Source organism: Temnothorax americanus, unplaced genomic scaffold (assembly GCF_048541705.1).
Source record: "Temnothorax americanus isolate GAGA-0224 unplaced genomic scaffold, ASM4854170v1 Scaffold9, whole genome shotgun sequence".
Taxonomy (NCBI): Eukaryota; Metazoa; Arthropoda; class Insecta; order Hymenoptera; family Formicidae; genus Temnothorax; species Temnothorax americanus.
The window spans coordinates 2,243,697-2,265,258 of record NW_027509812.1 but is presented as its reverse complement, the minus strand read 5'-3'; the positions used below and the strand labels follow the sequence as shown (position 1 = coordinate 2,265,258).

Genomic DNA, 21,562 nt, shown 5'->3' with positions numbered 1-21,562 from the left:
GCCACGCGGTGTGCATTCTCTGGAATCGTATTGATTTTATAGTTGGTCGCGATAATAAGAAGTTCCATAAGGAGAAAACTTTGTCATTCTACGGCGGATCGGCAGACAGCTCGGAACATCTTAATCTCCGTCGGCGCCTTCACGGCGTGTTTGTTATTCCCGATTCCCGACGAAAGTCAAGTTCGCGCGAGAACGGGAATTCGATTTCCTGCGTTTCTCGCGCACTACGCTTGTATGCTTCTCCTAGCCTCGTGGTCAAATCCGATAATGTACGGGGTCAGACTCCGGCTCGAGTTTCCCTCGAGATTCGACCACGAGTTTCGAAACTTTCGGCACGCACGAGCACGAGTTTAGAGCTTTCGCGCGCAGGGCTCGGCAGACACTTGGCTTGCGCAACTTACAATTAGACCTAGTCATCTAGACACGGATTTTAGCCTTTTATTTAGGTATAGGACACTCACCTAAATTTCTGACACGTAATTCTAAAAGGAACCGCAATTGAGATGCATCACCGCATCCCGAGATCGATTGAACGGATCTCATATCCATCATCTGCGGGATTCTGTCGCATTTTACGGCTTTTGCGAAGTGAACATGTCGGCGACGGATCGTTTAGTGGTTAAGGTCTTAAACTCACCGCGCATAAATTTACATAAGCGCATAAACATAGAATGCGAACGAACGCTCCGTGGTCCATGGGGAGATATATAATGCGAGCGCTTTATTTCGGTTGAGACATTTATTTGCCATGCATACGCTTTTATATCAATTTGTGCGCGACTGTGCCCTGAATAGATGAAGACTAGTTACCGTGTTCCGCTACGGCGGAGATCGGATAGAGACTAGAATAGAGCTATTGTGTCTAGAGTCTAGAGCGTTAGGCAAACTAGTATCAGTCGAGTCGGCATAGAGAAAAAAATAGGAATAGTATCTCGTATCTCTAATTAAGACTTGTCAGAGATTCGAGCCGTAGGAGGGGCCAAAGTCGAGCAGATCGCGTGGACCTTCTTCAGGTTCGTATGTTCACGACCCGTTTTTAGCACCGATCAAATTTGCAGCGTGAATACATCAGTATTCTACTGGCTTCGCCTTTCACACTGCCGTGATCTTATTGTGGCAAGCTATTGGCCAAAGTACATCAATTAACGTAATGATAATTTTCCGAGTTTTATCAGCGATCACGGGACTCAGTAAGTTTGCTTCGGATATCTGGCCTTTCTGAGAATAACGAGATTTTCCACTCGTTTGAAATATGTGATATATAGTCGCACGCAATACGCTTACTATACCGTTTTCACTAAATCACACGGTTGAGATTTTGTTTTGTGATGCACAGGCAAACGACGATGCGGTACAACGCATTGAGCTCATCTAAAAGCGGGTTATGAATGACTGGTGCACTTAGAAAAGTACACGGATGAATATTTCCAAAGAAGCGATTTGTTCGAATATTCATACGACGGCACTGAATATTTCACGTTCGCGTTCTACATACGCTGCCATATGGTTTCCGTCCTTCTATACGGTCAAGTTTATATTTCTAGCCGTGCTACAAGCCGTGCTCGTAAATATATATTTTAAAGGCACATTTTCATGAAAAAATCTTGCATCAAATATTTTACAATATAAAAAAGAATACTAAGATATTAATTACAAAAGATTGCGCTTGAGTTAACAAAATTAGTATTTGACAATGATTAGTATTAAATAATTAGTATTTACATATAAAAATATATAGACATAATTATATTAAAATGTATTTATATAATACTGGAGAAAAGCTTCGGAATCATATTCGTAATATGCATTTCTGTGTTATATCTCGATCTTTTCTTTACGTTATATACGACATTCTTGTGTCATGAATAATGAAGAATTACTCTGAAATATTTGAAAATTAATTTTGTATTAGATTCTGTATTACGCGATATGTCATCGTTGAATATAGAAATGCAACTGTACATACATATAGCCAAACCTATTGTCCGTTTAATTTACGGTCGAAGAAATCGCGGTATTTTGGAAATATTTATATCATCGATTGCTCGATTATTTTTACTTTTCATGCTCGAATATGAAACGTGATATATGCGATGGCCCAATTTGATTTTCTATACGCGGTTTTAATGTGAAAATAATGAAACGCGTTAAAAAGAATTTTTATAAAATTTCAAGTATGATAAGCGGGCGAGATCAGTTTTTTTTCTCGGCATCATATATATCCTTGACATATTCGCTTCGATAAAAGGAATGTTTCAATCACTCAAATAATTCTGTTCTCTCGATAGAATTTGAATTACAATGATATATCTTTTACATTTCAATTACTTGCGATAATATTTATCTGCGAAGATTCTAACATATTTTTTGCTTAGGCAAAGTGCCGCGGCGTAACGATATGGCGAAAAAATACGCGTGTAGAAATAATCTTACGAGCATCTCGTTCGCAGGTACGGTATGATGACGAGGACGAGGACGAAGGTCCTCAGCCGGATCCAATGTTTGAGCAGGGAGCGTCGATCCCGGTCCGAATGCACAACGATTTTCCAGCCGAGTTGGCCTCCACACCTCTCGAGGATATTGATAGCTTCTACCACAATCAAAGGGTACCAGACATTGATGCACTAATTAGCTTAACTCTCTTTTAGAGAAAACTGAGTTTTCGCGAGATGCGGAACATTAGAGTGGGTTCTAACGAGCGGCCGCTCACTATGATTGCATTTGACGTAGCTATTTTGAAACTTTAGCTTTCAAGTTCGTAATTGCTTTGTATAACTATTTTACGGTTATAATGGTGCGTTAAAAGCCGTACATCTATATCGAGATCTTTTATAATTTAAGTCTACCAAGCGCGTAGAACCGTAAAAATCGGAAGTTGAAAAACTCATGTTAAAATAAATTAAAAAATATATTTTTTGCGGGTCGATTAATTATCTTATATGATTGATGGTACATTATTATTATGTTCAAAAAATCTCTTTATTTATATTAGTTAAACCGAGACAATTATTTTAATACGAGATCTCATTGAAAGCTATATTTTTAATCAATGTCTCTACTTTTTTAAAGCACATTAAATCCGCAACACATTAACACTAATAACGATTTTCATAAACGATTATCCATCTATTTCTGGACTTTTTACTCGTAATATCTGACCGAATGAATTTCGTGATATGTGTCTGTTCGTAGACCTTCGTCGTCATTAGCAAGGGAAAGGATATATTCAGATTCTCAGCGACGGACGCGATGTGGATGCTCGACCCGTTCAATCCTATACGGCGGGTGGCCATATATATATTGGTCCACCCGCTCTTTTCCCTCTTCATCATCACTACAATATTGGTTAACTGTATACTCATGATCATGACCGCCACGCCCGCCATCGAGTCCACCGAGTGAGTATCTCTCGCAGTTTTTATTTGCGAATCGTGACTTTATCGACGATGATGGATGAGCGAGTACTTGTAACAAGCGGAAAGCCAAACTTTTTCGCTCTTATATCAGAAATAAAACTATTGAAGAGACTCTAATTAAAAGTTTTAAACACTGGCCTAAATCTGTAAAGCACACATCTGGACAAAATTAAATTCCCATTTTCAATTGATAGTAAATATGATGAAACTCTGCGAAAAATAATGACCATTTTTTAGAAAAACATTTTAAATCTAAATTCTTAAAAAATCTTTAGAATCTTAGTTAAAGACTCTTTTAAGTCTTTAGATTTTAAAATATTCTTTTGAAAATGATTCTACGATTATTCCTTGCAAAATTATATAAAATTGTATTTTTTCTATCACTGATTTGAAATTATTTTTATTTTGAGAAGTGTATTTGCTTACATATTAAAAATTAATATCACATTGACGTTGTCAACCCCATTTAATATTTACAACGAAATACGCTAGTAATTATTATGCAATTATTTAAAAATCGTTTAATATTATTCATCTCAATGGTGATATTGAATTATCCGTCTAATTAGATTTTATTTATCTATTTTCTTGATTAGTTTTCGAACAACCGTTTTCGAAGTATTTAATACTTCGAAAGAAGAAAAAAATAAGTTCAACAAATAAATTTCATTGTCGCATTTTGCAAACGCAAACGATACGTAAGAAAAATGAACAAAAATGTTTTTACTTTCTACGATATATGTATAAGGATTCTGCGATGACTGGGGTGATACACACTTAAAAGCTTGTCATTAAATAATTGTAATTTTATATAGCTTAGTCTATACCGACATATGCCTATATAAGCTGGAGATGCGTTTATCGTCGTCGGTTATTTATTTTTGAGTTTCAAAACTTAACTCGTCTTTTTCACTGCCACGTTTAGCTGTTTCGATATTTATTTAACTAGAAAAAATCTCATCGAAGGCTTACGGCGTGATCACCTGTGTTGTATAGATACTTGAAGAAATGTTCTACATGTTCTACATGTTATAGCTCTAATATATGAGTAGAGACTGTGATAAATTGTATTCCGTTGGTAAGTTTTGTATTAGTCTCTCTAGAGATAGCACACTAGGCGACGGGTAACAAATCGCGCGAACGATTCAACATGCAGTGTGCTGCAAATTTGCGGATATCATTGTCGGGAATGTCTCAAAATTTGAAGAACAATACGTAAACTTTTTAAGGTGAACTTTTAGTGATAAATAACTATTATATATGTCAGCATTAATGTTATAAATATAAATGAAGAATTGGAGAAACCTGACTTTTATTTTTTTATTTTTTTTTATTTTTATGCTTCTTGTGTTTAATTGAAATATTACGGTTAAGTGTGATAAACTATTTTTTTTTATTGACTATTTCTCGCGTGAGTAATTCGTTCGCGTGTACCGTGCCTGAGATGCGAGTGTAGTAGTTAATCTATACAATGAAATATAGATGCCAATAGATTATTTGCAGGGATTAAATAGATGTCAGAAATTAACGCCGAGTTTAGATGCGATTAGTCTCGCTGGCAAAAGTGATCATGCTAATTAATGTGTAATTTCATCACTGGCATGTTTCTGACAATGAGTTTACTGATAGATTAGTTCTACTGCCGTAAGATTTACACAATATGTAAATATATAATAGTAAATATATGTAATAATTTGTAATAATTAGGAATAGGAAATAATTACGAGATATACGGTGGAAATATTTTAACGAGTTGTAGTATTATGGCTATGATCACATTTTTGCGCGAGAATACCGTTCACATGCGATTTTAAGCGTGTTAGGTGGTAGAGAGAATCACATGAGGCGCATTTAAACAGCTGAGTGGTGTGTTTGTTATTTTCAGAGTGATATTTACGGGCATCTACACATTTGAGTCCGCCGTTAAGGTGATGGCGAGGGGTTTCATTCTGCAGCCTTTTACCTATCTTAGAGATGCATGGAATTGGCTCGACTTCGTAGTTATAGCTTTAGCGTGAGTAGTTAAAACTTATTCTTCTTAAAGAGAGAAAGGCAAGAAGAAAGAAAAATTAAGAGAAAAATAAAAAAAAACGGAGTATACGGTAGAGTATGGTGGACAAAAGGATCGTCGCCATTTTGTCGAGAAAAAGTCGTGGAGATTTTGTGGATACTAATGGAAGTGCCCAAGTATCGCTCTTATCTTTTTATAAATTATACATCGTGCTAATTACTTCGACCTTGTAAAAAGAAACGTTATTATGAAGACTAGAATTTATCGGACCCTTATTTCCCTCGGACTTGAAATAATTTATGGCATATACGATGACTTTTACAGAAACTATTTATAAGTTATTTTAACAGTGTCGAATTAAATGAATCAATTGGCTCTTAACAGAATAGAAAAAGAAGTGGATTACTAAATCATGTTACGACGACAAATACGGTAATCAAAATCGCAATTTTTGAATTGGCAATTTTAGATCGGAAGTGTATACTGAAGAGTTATTCACGAAACGTTAATTAGTATCAAGTTAGATCTTTCCAGGTTATGACAGTAGACTTCTCCGCTAGATCCGTTGAGTACGCTAAAGTAAGACTTTCGTAGCATCGATTATATACTTATATATATATATATATATATATATATATATATATATATTCGATCTTCGTTCATTACGCCTCACAATCCACGCAGACACGAACGCGCATACACGCATACACGCTCTGAGGTGTACTTATATATATATTTTAGGTACTTAAATTAGTTCATCTAGATAGGGATAGTATTATTTCTTGTCTCTTTTAGTGATCTTAAACAAGGAGTTCTTAATTGCCATTCGTAATACGTTGATTAGACATTAGTACTCTTACGTCGAGTCGTCGAGTCAGTTGACTAATTGTTGTAGTTTAGTACGTATCTATATACATACATTCTTACTTCAGTAATTGTTCATAGATGATCGATACGTGTATACGTTTCACTCGATAAACGAGTACTCAACCGCGGCTCGTAACACAGCCGAGATCGCGTGCCACGAGATTCAGCATAATCTTTCATAATATTTGAGATATCGTCATTATTTTTTTCAAAATATCTAGTTTTTTCATTTTGATGACAAACCTAGAAAACAAGAATTAGACCGATTTTATTCTACTTCGATGAGTCGAAAGTACTCGTTAGAGCAAACTCTTGAAGTTTTTTTGATGCGGTACTATATTTTTCGAGCGAGAGAACAAGAATTTGAAAGATCGTTTTTTTGCAAAAATAAAGAATAATATAATATTATTTAAATTAAATATACATAGCAGTGCTAAAAATAATTTAATCGTATCTTCAAAAGAGAAAAAATATTGACGGAAATAAATAAGCTTGGGAGATACGTTGGAAAAACAATCTCGAAACCCGTGGCAAGTTATACGCGGCATGTTACATTGAATCGTGCATGCAGTAATAGCTACCTTACGATACACATTGCAGTTCGTGCAGATTTTTTGGTAGGAAATAGGAAAAGTAGCGAGTAACCGTTTGCGTAACTACGTAACCCCCGCCCCGATTTTCTCTAACTTGTTTTATCTTTTTGTTTGTATCACTGTAATGTGTGTGATGTTCGGGTGTATTACAGTTATGTGACGATGGGCATAGATCTAGGCAACCTTGCCGCTCTCAGGACATTTCGAGTCCTCCGAGCCTTGAAGACTGTCGCTATTGTACCAGGTATGCTTAGAATATAGAAATGGTCGTAGACGCAAATACATAGTGGTTCTAGACAACACTTGCGCGAACGCTGTGTACGTCTTCCGTATCTCATCACATATCTACAACAGTTCCATTTTACTGCAGCTTGTATCGCCCTTCGCATCATCGTTCCGTTTGTCACCTGGTATTCTTACGGTATACGTCCGCCCGATATTTATCCCGACAAATTCGATTCATTTTACATTGGTTTGCTTTCTCCCCATTTTCCCTTATTTTCGCTCTTCCCACCGATTTCGCGAAACGAACTATCGAACTCGATGCACGAAACTGCTTTGAACGTGGATGGAGACAGAGAAAATTTGATCGTATATCGTATCAAGCGATTTATCGTAAAAAAATATGCTTTTGATGGCCTTCATGTATTTCATTTTTCATTTTGTAAGCTGTAGGTTGTGCACTGAACGGGTCTCTCGTCTGAATATAATATTAGACAAATTTCTATGTCGCTATCCATAAAATCGCGTGCGTCGTGATGCTCTTCTCCATTAAAAATTTTATTTTAAGTTTAAAATTATATATATTTTTTTTATCGAGTCTTCTGAGAAAGATGTTCATTTCGCATTTTATCCATATGCCTGTCTCGATTAAACTGCCTTTTCTCGCACGACAAGTCAATCGGTACTTCTCCAGATTGCCGCCGCTATTGCTGTATTTTCACGCTACGAATCTACTGTTATTCTGTTCTCGTTGTCTAGGTCTGAAAACCATTGTCGGCGCTGTGATAGAATCCGTGAAGAATCTGCGCGATGTGATAATCCTGACGATGTTCTCCCTCTCCGTCTTTGCGCTGATGGGTCTTCAGATTTACATGGGGGTCCTCACGCAAAAATGTATAAAGAACTTTCCTGAGGACGGCTCCTGGGGTAATCTCACCCACGAGAGTTGGATTCGATTCAATAATAACGAAAGTAAGTCGCGGTTCTTCGTAAAATTAAATTTAAAATAAAAAAAACAAGTCTACAGCTTGTAAAAAGAGGAATCCGAATATTATTTGCAATAAAAGAATAAAATATTTGTGACGTTGGTCTTTCAAACGTTCGTATGATTGACGATATCAAAATATGATTAGCAATCTAGATTAATTCAACTATTTCAATATAATGCCTCTTTAAACAAATGTAATAAATAAGCTGCGTTTATTATTTGTACTAAATAGTTGTTTTACAAAGATAAGTCTTCTTTAAAATTAATTTTCGATAATCGATTATTAAATCGCATATCTGATTATTAAATCGTTTCCATATACAGGTAATTGGTACATGGACGAGGCTAAAAATATACCCTTATGTGGAAATTCATCGGGGGCGGGGTAAGTTGATAATTCATTTTTATTTATAATAATACTGTTAGCTAAACGAATTTAAGATTAATATACCTATTAAGAAAGAACCAACGTTAGTGGAAAGAGTTCTTCCGGAAATATACATATATTTGCGATACCGATGCAAAGAGCACGTGAAAAAATAATATTCTCCGAATACAGGCAGTGCCTTCCTGGATACACGTGTTTACAAGGATTCGGTACTAATCCGAATTACGGTTACACGAGTTTCGACACTTTCGGTTGGGCATTGCTCTCTGCCTTTCGTCTCATGACTCAGGATTATTGGGAGAATTTGTATCAACTGGTGCTAAGATCGGCCGGGCCGTGGCACATGCTCTTCTTCATCGTGATCATCTTCCTTGGATCCTTCTATCTTGTCAACTTGATCCTCGCTATTGTCGCGATGTCGTACGACGAGTTGCAGAAGAAAGCGGAAGAGGAGGAGGCTGCCGAGGAAGAGGCTATGAGGGTAAATGATACTGGAATCGATTTTAGAAGAAAAATGTTGAGATACCAACTGAAGCTTTTCATCGACTGAGGATGAAGAGTCTTTCTTGACAAATAAATTCATTATTTCGCAAAATTAGGCCTAAGATTCGTGAATTATTAAATTAGAAGAATTGACACGATCGATTAATGTTAATAGGAAGCCGAGGAAGCTGCAATAGCGAAGGAGAATAAGCTCGCGGCGAGGGCTGCAGCGCACGAAGCGCGCGAAGCAGCGGCGGCCGCCGCCGCCGCCGCCACGGAAGCTGCAAATCAGATCGTCAAATCCCCGTCGGAGTTCTCGTGTCACAGCTACGAGCTATTCGTCGGCCAGGAGAAGGGCAACGACGACAACAATAAGGAGAAGATGAGCATACGTTCGATCGAGTCCGCCGGCGATCAGAGGCACATCAAGCAGATCAACAACAACCACAGCGCTGCCAATAAAGTGCGGAAAGTCAGCGCCGTAAGTATCCGGTTGGATAATGTACGATATATATACATATCGACCTTTTTACGCGTCGTAATCTATCGTGGCCCTGTTATCAACCTCACGATCTCCTCTCCCCCCTCCGACCTCGCTCCTACGAGAGCAACTTATGCGAGGCTATTCAATCCGACTCGACTCGTCGATAGTCTGCGATTGAAATCGCGAATATCGGAATATCGGCTGCTTCAGTTCGAAATCACCGCTTTCCGGAACATAGGACTCGGATGATGATGCATTATATTTATTAGCCCGGTTGATGAAGAGACTTTTTAGGTCATTAGGGCAAACTCGGCGAATGGCGAATACAAATCTAGGCAATTAGGCGAACTTGGTAATAATTTATTACTGTGTGTTGGTACGCAGATATCAAATAGATAAAATCGAAAGCAAAATACATTCAACAAGATTGTATATCCCTCCTATAATTATAATCCTGACGTATCTTGATTATTTTTTTAATCATATGTTTTGAACACATAAAGAAAGAAAAAAATCGCGACGAGTCGAGCCTTCCTATAACATCCGCCGCTCTGTAGCATGCTTGGCATATATAGGATGTCCCAAAAAAGTCTACCAATTTCGGAGTTGTAATTCGAAGAAATTTTTTATCTAGATCTTTTATCAAATGTACAAGAAACATTAAATTCTTGTATCCACGTAATTACTCTCCATAATTTAATAATTGAATTTTCACTACTGCTACATTAATCGAATTTTGACGAAGAAACTGTTAATTTTCGGTTAATTCAATCAACGCTCTGCTATTCATATAAATCTTTTTTGGGACTCGCTGCGTATCTCGATTGCTCGTATTATGATGTCATAACCCTTTTGGATAGGTTGCTTTACGCATAGAGCCTGTCACTATCTCCCGTTAATCATTCGCCCTAGTTATATCGTACAGTTTCAATGTGTCGAATATCGCTGCCTCGATCCTGCGTTTGCGGGTAGTAACGCGCGGGACACTGAATTTCGGCCGTATAACGACACGGCGCATATTGAACATACGTTTCAATCCTATTTTACAGAGCCATGCATGCAGAGAAGTATATGCTTAGTATATACGATTAATAGTTAACGGAGATACGAAATATATCGGCTAATTGCCTAATATCGATGCTCGAAAACGCTATTTACCTGACACGAAAATTTCAATGGACTAATTTTTCTATTTATTTCTCTTTATCTAACAAACAAGCAAGTCTCGAATTAAAAGGTAACGTGAAAAATTGACTGTTTTCAAGTATGCTAATATGCATCACTCTAATTGACGCAATTCGATCGCGGACGTAACCGCCGATCTTCGTGTCTCTACACATTTACTTTACTAGACCTTTACTAGATTCGATAATTTCTCCACTCACAAAAATATTCTTTTACATAGCCGTATTTTTCTTTCTTCTCTCTCTCTCTCTCTTTCTCCACCTCTCCATCTACAATTGTGTTATGTGTGCTTCTGCAAGTGTTATGTGATACTCCATACCTATTTCGAGTGCCTCGTTGGTGTACATATTAGATCACGTTACGAGCCGTTTGGTAGGAGATATCTTTTCTTGTTTTTTTCTTAAGGTCCCTCGCGCCGCTAATGGCCAGTTTACTTATGCCTACCAGGAAAGCCTGCGGAAGGTACGTGTGTCACGACGTGTGTCTGTCAGCACCGACCGTACGTACACTAAATAGCACCATAGGACCCGATCACACGATCTCGCCATCTTCGAGACGCCATTCATCAATATCTCGCGCGTTACGACTCGCAGCTTTCAGGCGATGTCTTGTGAATCGCGTATGTTATCACGCGCCCGTTCATCCTCACGGATTTCCATTCCTGAGTCGAGACAAGCGCGGACCATCACCGATGATCGATCGTGTCGCGTCTTTTATGTAATAATGATCCACCGCGAGCAATTTCATCGAGACAAGTCTCGTTGAGCGATCAATCTTTTTTCTTTTAATTAATTACGAAGAACGATCAATGTCGCGCGTAGCATTGGAAGAATTAATTCACGGTTTACTTAGAAAGACAACAACCAGATATATATAGGCAGCTCAATACATATATTATATATATACTACCGGTCGATCATCGTGTTCGGTCAATTTCGTAACTGATTAGTTAAAGTAGGAAAGCGGGATGGGATTGTGTTTGAAGAGTTACCTGTTGTATAATCTTCTAAATTTAAATAAATAAATCTTTTAAATTTCTAAATATCGCTTTTGCATTCAGCCAATAAGATCATGGTCGAAAATCTATTATTCTATTTCAAACAATGCCAGCTAAAATCTTCACGTATCACAGCTCGTGACTCTTCGATCCGTTAAGCGTTGTGATAGGTCGCGATCAATTTCGCGAGAAATGTCACAATCGTTCTAAGGGAATCACATCGCCGAGGACAGAGAAAGATGTCTTTCCGGCTGGCCCTCGCCTCGGTTGCCAGAAAAGAGGGCCGAGAACGGAGAGGGAGAGAGAGAGAAAGAGAGAGAGAGAGAGAGCGAGAGAGAGAGAGAGAAAAAAAAGCGGTGGTCCGCTTTGTTGTAATTTCAGGCAAGCCTGAGCCTACCCGGTTCACCGTTCAATCTACGCCGCAGCAGCCGTGGCAGCCACCAATTCACGATACGCAATGGTCGTGGCCGATGCTTCGTACCGCCGGGCGGTGACCGGAAGCCCCTCGTGCTGTCGACGTACTTGGACGCCCAGGAACACCTGCCCTACGCCGACGACTCGAACGCGGTCACACCGATGTCCGAGGAGAACGGTACGATCGTGGTGCCGGTGTACTACGCGAATCTCGGCTCGCGTCACTCGTCCTACACTTCGCACGCCTCGCGGCTCTCCTACACATCCCATGGTGACCTGGCCTTCCCCGGTATCCGCGGCATTGACAGCATCGGCAAGCCGATCACCAAGCAAGAGCAGATTCTCAGGAATAGAAATAACAAACAGACTACGCCGGCCAATGGCCATCTTACGGACACCAATCAGAAAACTTATCATTTCGTAAGTGATTTTTAAATTTGAGAAACTCGCAAGTATGATAATCATAAAAAACAGAGGGAGAGATTTGTTCGGGGAAATAGACGACCTAATTGAAGATAGAATATTTCGGAGTTTGTGCTAAATTACAGAAATCTTTGCTTCGTGGAAAATACGTCTGTATTATTCATAATTGTATAGTTGCAGAATATATTCTTATCAGTTTCAATCTTTATTGCAGACTCTAATAGTATCGATCTTAGCAATATTTTACGTAAAAATGCCGCAGTTCTCAATGTACAAAGATTTGATGCCTTACAGCAGATTCGAACGCACGACGCATAACGTAGCGATCCAGGTGTTTACAATTTCAAATTTTCAGGAAACTTCCGAGGAAGATCCCATGGGCAAGACCAAGCAACAAGACAATCCGTTTATCGAACCGTCTCAACAGCACACCGTGGTCGACATGAAGGGTGAGATTGCGAACTAGTTAGCGAATATAGCTCCAGGCTCTCCCGAGCAATCAAACTTACTTCGATCTTATCATTCTTGCGCAGATGTAATGGTGCTGAACAATATAATCGAGCAAGCCGCCGGTCGCCAGAGCCAGACGCCGGAACAAGGAGGTAATATCGCGTCCCTTTCCGCATCTTTCATCAAGTTTCCTCAAGTTTCTCTCTTCTGTTCATCCCTATCGCAAATGTATATATCTTGTTTATCGTGTGAGCATCCTGCCGTTCGATGTACACTGTGGTTTTAAAATCTCTCGTCATACTACTCCCTTGCGTTAATATACTGTTTTGCTGGACATTTCTGGGCCGCGCGCCTTGTACATACATAGTAGAACGATTAAATTTCATTTTTGATTTTCATCCTAGCTGGCGCAGCTAAGATCATGCTCGTGTTCCTTGTACATACTTTTGTTTACGATTGAGCATGGCGTGTAAATTGATGCGGTTCGCTACATACGATGGATCGATACACGTCTCAGCGATTGCTCAACGGAGAACAAGCCTTTAAATGGCGAATAATATAAAAAGGATATTGTCTCTCTGAGCAGCGTGATGCGACGAGAAAAAAAGACACGATTGCGGCCCGCGGGCCCTTGAGGGCGGTGAAAGCATTTTTTGGGGAAACAGAGTTTGCTCGTTTCCTGCGATGTGACACAGATTACCACTTTCGCCGCAGCTGCACGAACCTGGTCGCTTTATGCTTCAATTTTTTTCAGATTATCTCAATCGTCGATAAATCATAAATAATGCTCGGTAATTTTCATTTCATTTAATATATTATATTCTTTTAATACTTAAATTAATATTTTACACATATATAAATTTATAAAAATATTCAATATTAATTTTATATTTTATTTAGTTTATATTTCCTCCATTCTTTTTTTTTTATGAATTGAAAGAAATTGTAACAAAATTTATTTTTTTAATTCTCTTCTTTTATTCTCATCGATGATTGAGAAATTTTATTTATCTTTGGTTTTCGATTTAAAACTGCAGCGATTTTGGTTAAACTCAATATTTTTGCACCTGCATCACCACCGCGTTGAAGGGCACTATCGTGTTTGTCTCGGGTGCACAATACGGCAATATCAGCATATTTCGAAAATAGAAACGAGTATTTTCATCGACGCGTTATTAGTCTTCGCAAAAGATATTTGATCACTTGTGATGTTAGTTTCGAATTTTTGCACGTAAAGTTGTAAATTACTTTTGCTACATCGCTACGTCTGTAAATTTCGTTGACGTAAAAGCATCCGCGTGGAAACAGAGAATATTTTCCTAAAGACCGCATATAACACCACCGCTTTGTTTGGAAAATGTACAGCCGTGCGTGATATTGTTTGTTAATTGCATTTCGTTGTAAAATATTTGAGTTCAGAAAAATTTCACGTAATTACGTTGACGTTTGGTCGTCATTAATTGCTTATATTACACACTTAATTCTTTCGTTGCAGAAGCATACCTTGTAAAAACTTAAGCAAAATTTATATCTTCTAACCAACAAGTTTAATAAAATTGTTCTTGTATAATAATGTTTACTGCCGATTTTAAGAAAACAACACATAACGAGCTTTTAACAGCTATTATTATAATATTTTAATAGCTAAGATTATAAGCTTTTAGCTTATAATCTTTTATGTGGCGAAAGTATTAAAATAAAATTACCTCATTTTTTGTGTGTGTATAAAACGTAATAATTGTGAGTTCGCGCGCATGCTGTAATGTAGTTATATTATGTCGCATTGCACATTATTCGCGCCGCTAATGCACGATATTTGTTTAAAATTTATCATTTTTCAGTTTTATATTAGCGACTTGCGTGAATTTGCATATCGTACGAAATATATTAATTATCATTTATTAAATTGTATTAAGTTGTACAGTATCAATTTGTAGAAATAAAATAATCCGCAATTTTTTTTTAATTTGCAGAACAGCATAGCGATGTTAATGTAACGATGTCAGTGTATTTACAAAAAATAATCAAGAAAGAAAGAAAGAAAACATTAAAAGATATTTTACTTTCATGCAGATATTTTGCAACTATAGTATTAAATATTAAGTACGTTTATTCAGATTTACGCGATTCATTATTTCGTATGTGCATATGTCATTTTTAATTTCTCGCCACGCCTTCCGCTTGTCTGCCTGCCTGTAAATATAATCTGTGATCTCTAAGAATGAGCCTGACCAAAGAAAAACCTCTTTCCCCAAAAAGAGTGGTGCCAGACAAAATTACTAACGCGCGTTACAGTTTCGACCTATTACTTTCCGACAGACGACGATGAAGAACCTACGTTCAAGGACAAGTTATTGGCCGGAATGTTTCGTTGTATCGACATCTTTTGCGTCTGGGATTGCTGCTGGCTTTGGCTCGAGTTTCAAAAGTACGTGTCCCTGTTAGTCTTTGATCCGTTCGTAGAGCTCTTTATCACACTCTGCATCGTCGTCAATACGCTCTTCATGGCATTGGATCACCACGACATGGACAAAGATATGGAAAGAATACTCAAGTCTGGCAATTACGTGAGTATTGTCATACATGCAAATACAGTATTGTTATAAAAAAATATATATACACACATCTAATAATTTACGATTGTGCTGATGATCTAATTCAAATTCTAGTTCTTCACGGCGACGTTCGGTATCGAAGCGACTCTGAAACTGGTAGCGATGAGCCCAAAATATTATTTTCAAGAGGGCTGGAATATTTTCGATTTTATCATCGTCGCTCTTTCACTTTTGGAGTTGGGTCTCGAAGGTGTACAAGGCCTGTCAGTATTACGATCATTCAGATTGGTGAGTGTCACTCTTTTATTGCGTTATTCGATAAGCAATGATTTTAAGAGTAATCGTACGAGTTATATCGAAAATATGATCTCTTTCAGTTGAGAGTGTTCAAGCTGGCTAAATCGTGGCCTACGTTGAATCTGCTGATCTCCATCATGGGCAGAACGGTGGGCGCGTTGGGTAATCTAACGTTCGTGTTGATCATCATCATCTTCATTTTCGCCGTGATGGGTATGCAGCTCTTCGGCAAGAATTACACCGATCACGTCGACTACTTCCCGGACGGTGATCTACCCAGATGGAACTTCACTGACTTCATGCACTCCTTTATGATCGTTTTCCGAGTATTGTGCGGAGAGTGGATCGAGTCTATGTGGGACTGCATGCTGGTCGGCGACGTCTCCTGTATACCATTCTTCTTAGCTACTGTCGTCATCGGTAACTTGGTCGTAAGTAGAAAAAAGGCGGAACGGCCTTTTCAATAAGTTTTGCTTAAGTTTTCAAGTTGATATTATCTTTATCATTTTATACGTATAAAGCAATTGCAAAACACCGCAAATTTACAGTATTAAATTATTCCGTTTGCCAAGATTAATCGTGTTATGTTTCCACGAAATAGGTCCTGAATCTCTTCTTAGCTCTGTTGCTCAGCAATTTCGGCTCATCGAATCTATCGGCCCCGACTGCGGACAACGACACGAACAAGATCGCGGAGGCGATCGACCGAATAGCGCGTTTCATTAAGTGGATCAAGCGAAATATCCTTGCTTTTGCTAAGTTGATGCGAGCCAAACTCACCAATCAGATATCCGATCAGGCGCCAGGTGAGGGACCGTCCAACAGTTGGAAAGAAGGTTTATATCCAATCAGATCGCTTGCTGTGTGCGCTGTGTAGTTCGTGGCACTGTCTTTCAGTTTTTGCTTTACACTTCTTTCACACGTTTTGCTGGTGCCAGTCGGCGACCGATGTAACAGTAAATAGATTATTACGCGTAATGACGAGCTATGAATTACAACGACGAACAGAGCGGACGACAGATTTGATATTTCGTATCTTTTGTTAAAAATTACTTTTAAACAGCATTTGTTTATTTTTACATCGTTTTAGACTTTTTCATTGATTTATCGTTTTTCTAACAAGATTTGCTATCAATTTTAAAACTCTTAAAGCATATATACGTCGACTGGTACATTCGATTTATTATGCAGACTCGATAAATTTTACTTAGTTCGCTATTATGCTCTATTAAAATCGTCGTACTGCATTACAATGTAATTTCATTTATAATTTAATATACGAATAATAAACGCTCGTTTCCTAATTAATTACAATTAGCCCAGATTCGAATTTAATCATATTTTTGATTCAGTAAAATTATTTCGAAAATAAGGCAGAACTAAATAGTTCGATGTATTTAATGCACGGTGAGATTAAGCGCAAATTAAATTTTGTTTCGCTGATTAGCTGCCTGGCAATTATACGTTGCTATGCATTTTACTTTGGGAACGCATTTTACTACGTAACTTCGATGGTGATGAAGTTCGTCCAAGATGCGAATTTACCATTAAGCAAAATAGACACATACATGTACATACATAAGAAACCGCATGATGCGTGCTGCATTTCTGCTCATAGTCAAACGCTGCAAATTTTCCTGATTAAAATTCTTCGGTTAATTAATTTTTCGTTCGATTTAGTATAAAAATGGAAGCATACAAATTGTAGTTTTTTAAATACACACATATACATACATATTCTCCACAAAATCTTTTTAACAAATGTTGAATTATGCAAGCAATTTTTAAATATCTTTCACGTATCCTTAAAATTTGCTATAGTCAGGTGATAATAGAGCAATTTGGATGTTTATTCCAATGAGTTTAGCTGTTTCACAACCACCATTAGTAAAATTAATATCAAGTGTGTGTCTATGCAGCAAGTATCATGCACAAAGCATCTACATTGTAAATCGTTGACACCGTGTCTCGAACCGGATCGGGTCACTGGTGATATCACTGGACATAAATGACACCATATACGATTGCATGCAAACAACACGATCATGTTACTAATTTGATCTGATTCCTCAATTCGACGTGTTGGGAATTGCGACGGAAAACAATCGCGCACGTGTGTGTATGAGATGGGCCTGTATATACAGCGAACAGATTTTTATCTGTACAGCATTTCGTATAATTTCCAGCGCGTTCCGATTTGTTTTCCGATACGAATTTCCTAATAAGGGCGAATTAGAGATTTTATATGATTGTGCAGATGGGATTGATCGCGATGAGGACCTAGATCTTGCAGATGGAGAATTGGACGCATACAGAGACAAGAAGAGCGCCAAAGAGCTTAATCAGCTTGAAGTTGCCATTGGCGATGGGATGGAATTTACCATTCATGGTGAGCGTATCGGAAACAACAAAACTACAATTCTTTGTCCATAATAATAATAATAATAATAAACCGTATTGTACAGTTAGCGTCTTTAGCTGAAAGAGGTATAGCACAATGTGCCAAATTACATATTTGGCACATTGACACATGAAACCGCAATAAAAAATTATTCATTTACAATCATTTTTTAAAAACTGTTGCAAAAGATTGTAAATTTTCTTTACAATAATTAATTAAAAGATAAAAAGTAATATATAAAAATTTAAGAATCTTATTCAATTTTTTTGTTAAAGATTTAGAGATATGTATGTGTGTTTCATTATTAATTACACTTCGAAAAATAATACTGAATAGTGATTAATATATCGAATTTGATTCCAAAGGAGATCTGAAGAACAAACTGAAGAGGGGCAAGCTGTGCATGAACAATACGAAGGTTATCGCGAATTCAATAAACCACCACGATTATAGATTGGACAACGATTATATTAATCAGTACGAAGACGACACTATCAGGTCGGTTAGGCTTTTTATAAAATGCTCACCTATTTCAGGTAATATCATTAAGAGCGTACCTTACTCGAATATCCTTTTAACAGTAACAAATCGTATGGTAGTCACAAAAATCGCGCATTTAAGGACGAGAGTCATAAAGGCAGCATGGATTCGTTATCGAACGGCGAAGAGAAGAAAGATGCGAGCAAAGAAGATTTGGAACAGGAGGAAGGTAGGACTGACAGTAATAGCGATCGCAGATTAGAGAGACTTTTATTATCGAACGTTTCAAGTTAATAGTGGAACTACTTCTATCCAGACCTAGAAGACGAGTGTGAAGAGGGGGAAGAAGGGGATATACCAGAGGTCGACATAATAATCGCGGATGAGGATCCTCTTCAATCGGATTACCCGGCCGATTGCTGTCCAGAAAATTGCTACAAAAAGTTTCCATTTCTGGCCGGCGACGATGACGCTCCGTTTTGGCAAGGCTGGGCAAACCTGAGATTCAAGACCTTCCGGCTGATCGAGAACAAATATTTCGAGACTGCCGTCATCACTATGATCCTTCTAAGTAGCTTGGCCTTGGTAAGATTGTTAATTAATCTTTTTATATACCCAAAAAATATACATCGAGGAAGTGATCGAACGAGCGAAATCGGATGGCTTTACAGGCTTTGGAGGACGTTCACCTTCAATATCGACCTGTTCTGCAGGACGTATTGTATTACATGGACCGAATATTTACTGTGATCTTCTTTCTCGAGATGTTGATCAAGTGGCTGGCTCTAGGATTTAAGAAGTATTTCACGAACGCCTGGTGCTGGCTCGATTTTATCATCGTCATGGTAAGTCACATATTTCTTTCTGTCTTTCCAATATTTCAATCCGATTATTAGAAATGTTTGATTTAGTACAACGTGTGCAATTGAGCGCTGCGAAAAATAATAACTCTGACATTTCAATGATGATTTGAGCGTATGAAATACAAATAAAATAAAAGTTCGATTGCACGCACTTGACAAGTAATTCACGAGAGGATCTTGTCGTTCTCAAATGACTTCGTACGTGGATCAATTACTCGCCGTATTGTTTTCGCGTCGTTAGTAAATTTACGTCGCTTCGAAGAATCGTAACACACGTCCGCGTCGTAACAGTCGGTAACCGGTGGCACGTCACCTGATCTTGAAAATGAACCGAAGTCATCGACACGAATTTGCAAAAAAGCGTGTCCATCCGTGTTTCGATAACGGGAATTACTTATGGATAAAGATTAAGTATATTTGATGATATACAATTTAATATTCTCTAGATAAAATCAGAGTCGATGCACGGATGACTTTTTTCCGAAGACTATACGCGTAAAGAGAAGATCTCTCTCGTTCTTATATTTTATCTATCCCCGCTTTCTTTTTCTTTCTCCTCTTTCAATCCTTGAACAACTAATGCCGACGTGCGAAGCAATGTGGGAGCCGAGCGTCCGGTGGATTTCTCTTAAACGATCGCCATTAAGTATTATTGTAAGAACTGACGCATATTATGTCCCGTCTGATAAATATTTGATGAAACTAGCTATCACTGATCAACTTGGGCGCTATCTGGGCTGGCGCAGCTGACATCCCGGCCTTCCGTTCCATGAGAACACTGAGGGCCTTGAGGCCTTTACGAGCAGTCTCACGGTGGGAGGGCATGAGAGTAAGTCATCGGTCGACGAGGACTTAAGCGAACAATAATGCAAAGAAAGCCTGTGATTCGGCCTGTTATCGCAACGACGTTTGATGGATCGTACGGAGCTAACGGATCGATCACGTTATCGTGACAGCACGTTTAATTTGTCCGCCGCGCGGACCTCCGATTAACGAGGGACTGCCGGTCATGCATGGATTGTTCCTTTCTCTCTGTCTCTCTTTCTTCCTTTTAAAGTAGTGACAATGTCGTGATCGGGAACGAATCGAGACGTGTCGAAGTCGTTTTATAGAATCCAAGATTCAAGCGTTGACTCATGCGCCGATAGCGATATTAATAAGGAAAATTATTTATTCCTGCTGATGCTAGATATTTCTGTATTTCTTGTATACACATGTATCAAATTCTCTTTACAAAAACCGACTTTTATCAAACATATTTGTTTATATTTTTGTAATTTTCTAAAAGTTATATTTTTAAAACATTTCTTTTCTCTCTCCAATCTGCTAAAAATTCTCGCATAAAAGCAACTAGAAAAGAAGTAATTCCGTTTTAATATTGAATGCGGAGTCAAAGCGAAAATCAGCGATTCGTTAAAACAAGCTGGATCTATTTCGGTTCGATCCCAATCGACTGTGGATTCAACGATTTAGATAGAGTACGATATCGATCCGTTGGACGCGGTACGAAGCTTCGGCTTTTGAAATATCCGTTGTGGTAAATGGGAACGAGATGAAAAACGAATCTTAAGAGGCTAAGCGTGAAGAACAGCTACGGCGAGGGTAGCTTGTATTACGGTGTATTATGGTGTACTATGGTGTGCTTATACCGATGTGCAGAGATACACTGGCGTCTCTACTTGGTGTCTGCACTGATACCTGGAGTCATTGTCGTATATTACTAGCTAAAGTCGCCTATGTACGCCTTTTTTAACAGTCTTTTGATACCATGATTGTTGTGCAAAGTACCGAATATCTATACATGATATATATATACATATATATTATATAAATATGCTTTTTGTGTAGTGTAAAAACTTCCTCGTACGTATGTGTGTGTGTGTGTGTGCGTGGGTGTGCGCGCGTGTGATGTTACGTGCATCTACACGCGCAATATTATGTTTATCAAGATCTTTCTTAGAGCGTCGCGACGTCTCGTCACGAATATATTTTTCCTTTCGTTGACAAATAATTGAGACGTGAGCTAATTTCCTCGTCTTAATTGA

The 21,562-nt window shown here is 38.2% G+C and overlaps 1 protein-coding gene across 15 annotated transcripts in view; it reads left to right on the top strand.

Moving 5' to 3' along the window:
- Positions 1-21,562, top strand: part of Para (sodium voltage-gated channel paralytic) — a 48,107-nt gene that overhangs the window by 4,903 nt on the left and 21,642 nt on the right. For 2 of the 15 annotated variants that reach the window (XM_077425286.1, XM_077425287.1), the window contains 21 exons: positions 2,451-2,606; positions 3,193-3,398; positions 5,302-5,430; positions 7,040-7,131; positions 7,869-8,081; positions 8,422-8,482; positions 8,657-8,966; positions 9,144-9,449; positions 12,016-12,468; positions 12,827-12,920; positions 13,005-13,073; positions 15,217-15,488; positions 15,591-15,764; positions 15,854-16,204; positions 16,375-16,609; positions 18,031-18,162; positions 18,540-18,672; positions 18,756-18,883; positions 18,971-19,239; positions 19,326-19,499; positions 20,224-20,346. In XM_077425286.1, the coding sequence (XP_077281412.1) occupies positions 2,451-2,606; positions 3,193-3,398; positions 5,302-5,430; positions 7,040-7,131; positions 7,869-8,081; positions 8,422-8,482; positions 8,657-8,966; positions 9,144-9,449; positions 12,016-12,468; positions 12,827-12,920; positions 13,005-13,073; positions 15,217-15,488; positions 15,591-15,764; positions 15,854-16,204; positions 16,375-16,609; positions 18,031-18,162; positions 18,540-18,672; positions 18,756-18,883; positions 18,971-19,239; positions 19,326-19,499; positions 20,224-20,346 (4,080 nt within the window). Of the gene's footprint in view, positions 1-2,450; positions 2,607-3,192; positions 3,399-5,301; positions 5,431-7,039; positions 7,132-7,868; positions 8,082-8,421; positions 8,483-8,656; positions 8,967-9,143; positions 9,450-11,042; positions 11,100-12,015; positions 12,469-12,826; positions 12,921-13,004; positions 13,074-15,216; positions 15,489-15,590; positions 15,765-15,853; positions 16,205-16,374; positions 16,610-18,030; positions 18,163-18,539; positions 18,673-18,755; positions 18,884-18,970; positions 19,240-19,325; positions 19,500-20,223; positions 20,347-21,562 lie in introns of all 15 variants that reach the window. The other 13 variants (XM_077425276.1, XM_077425272.1, XM_077425282.1 and 10 more) reach the window with 10 other exon arrangements.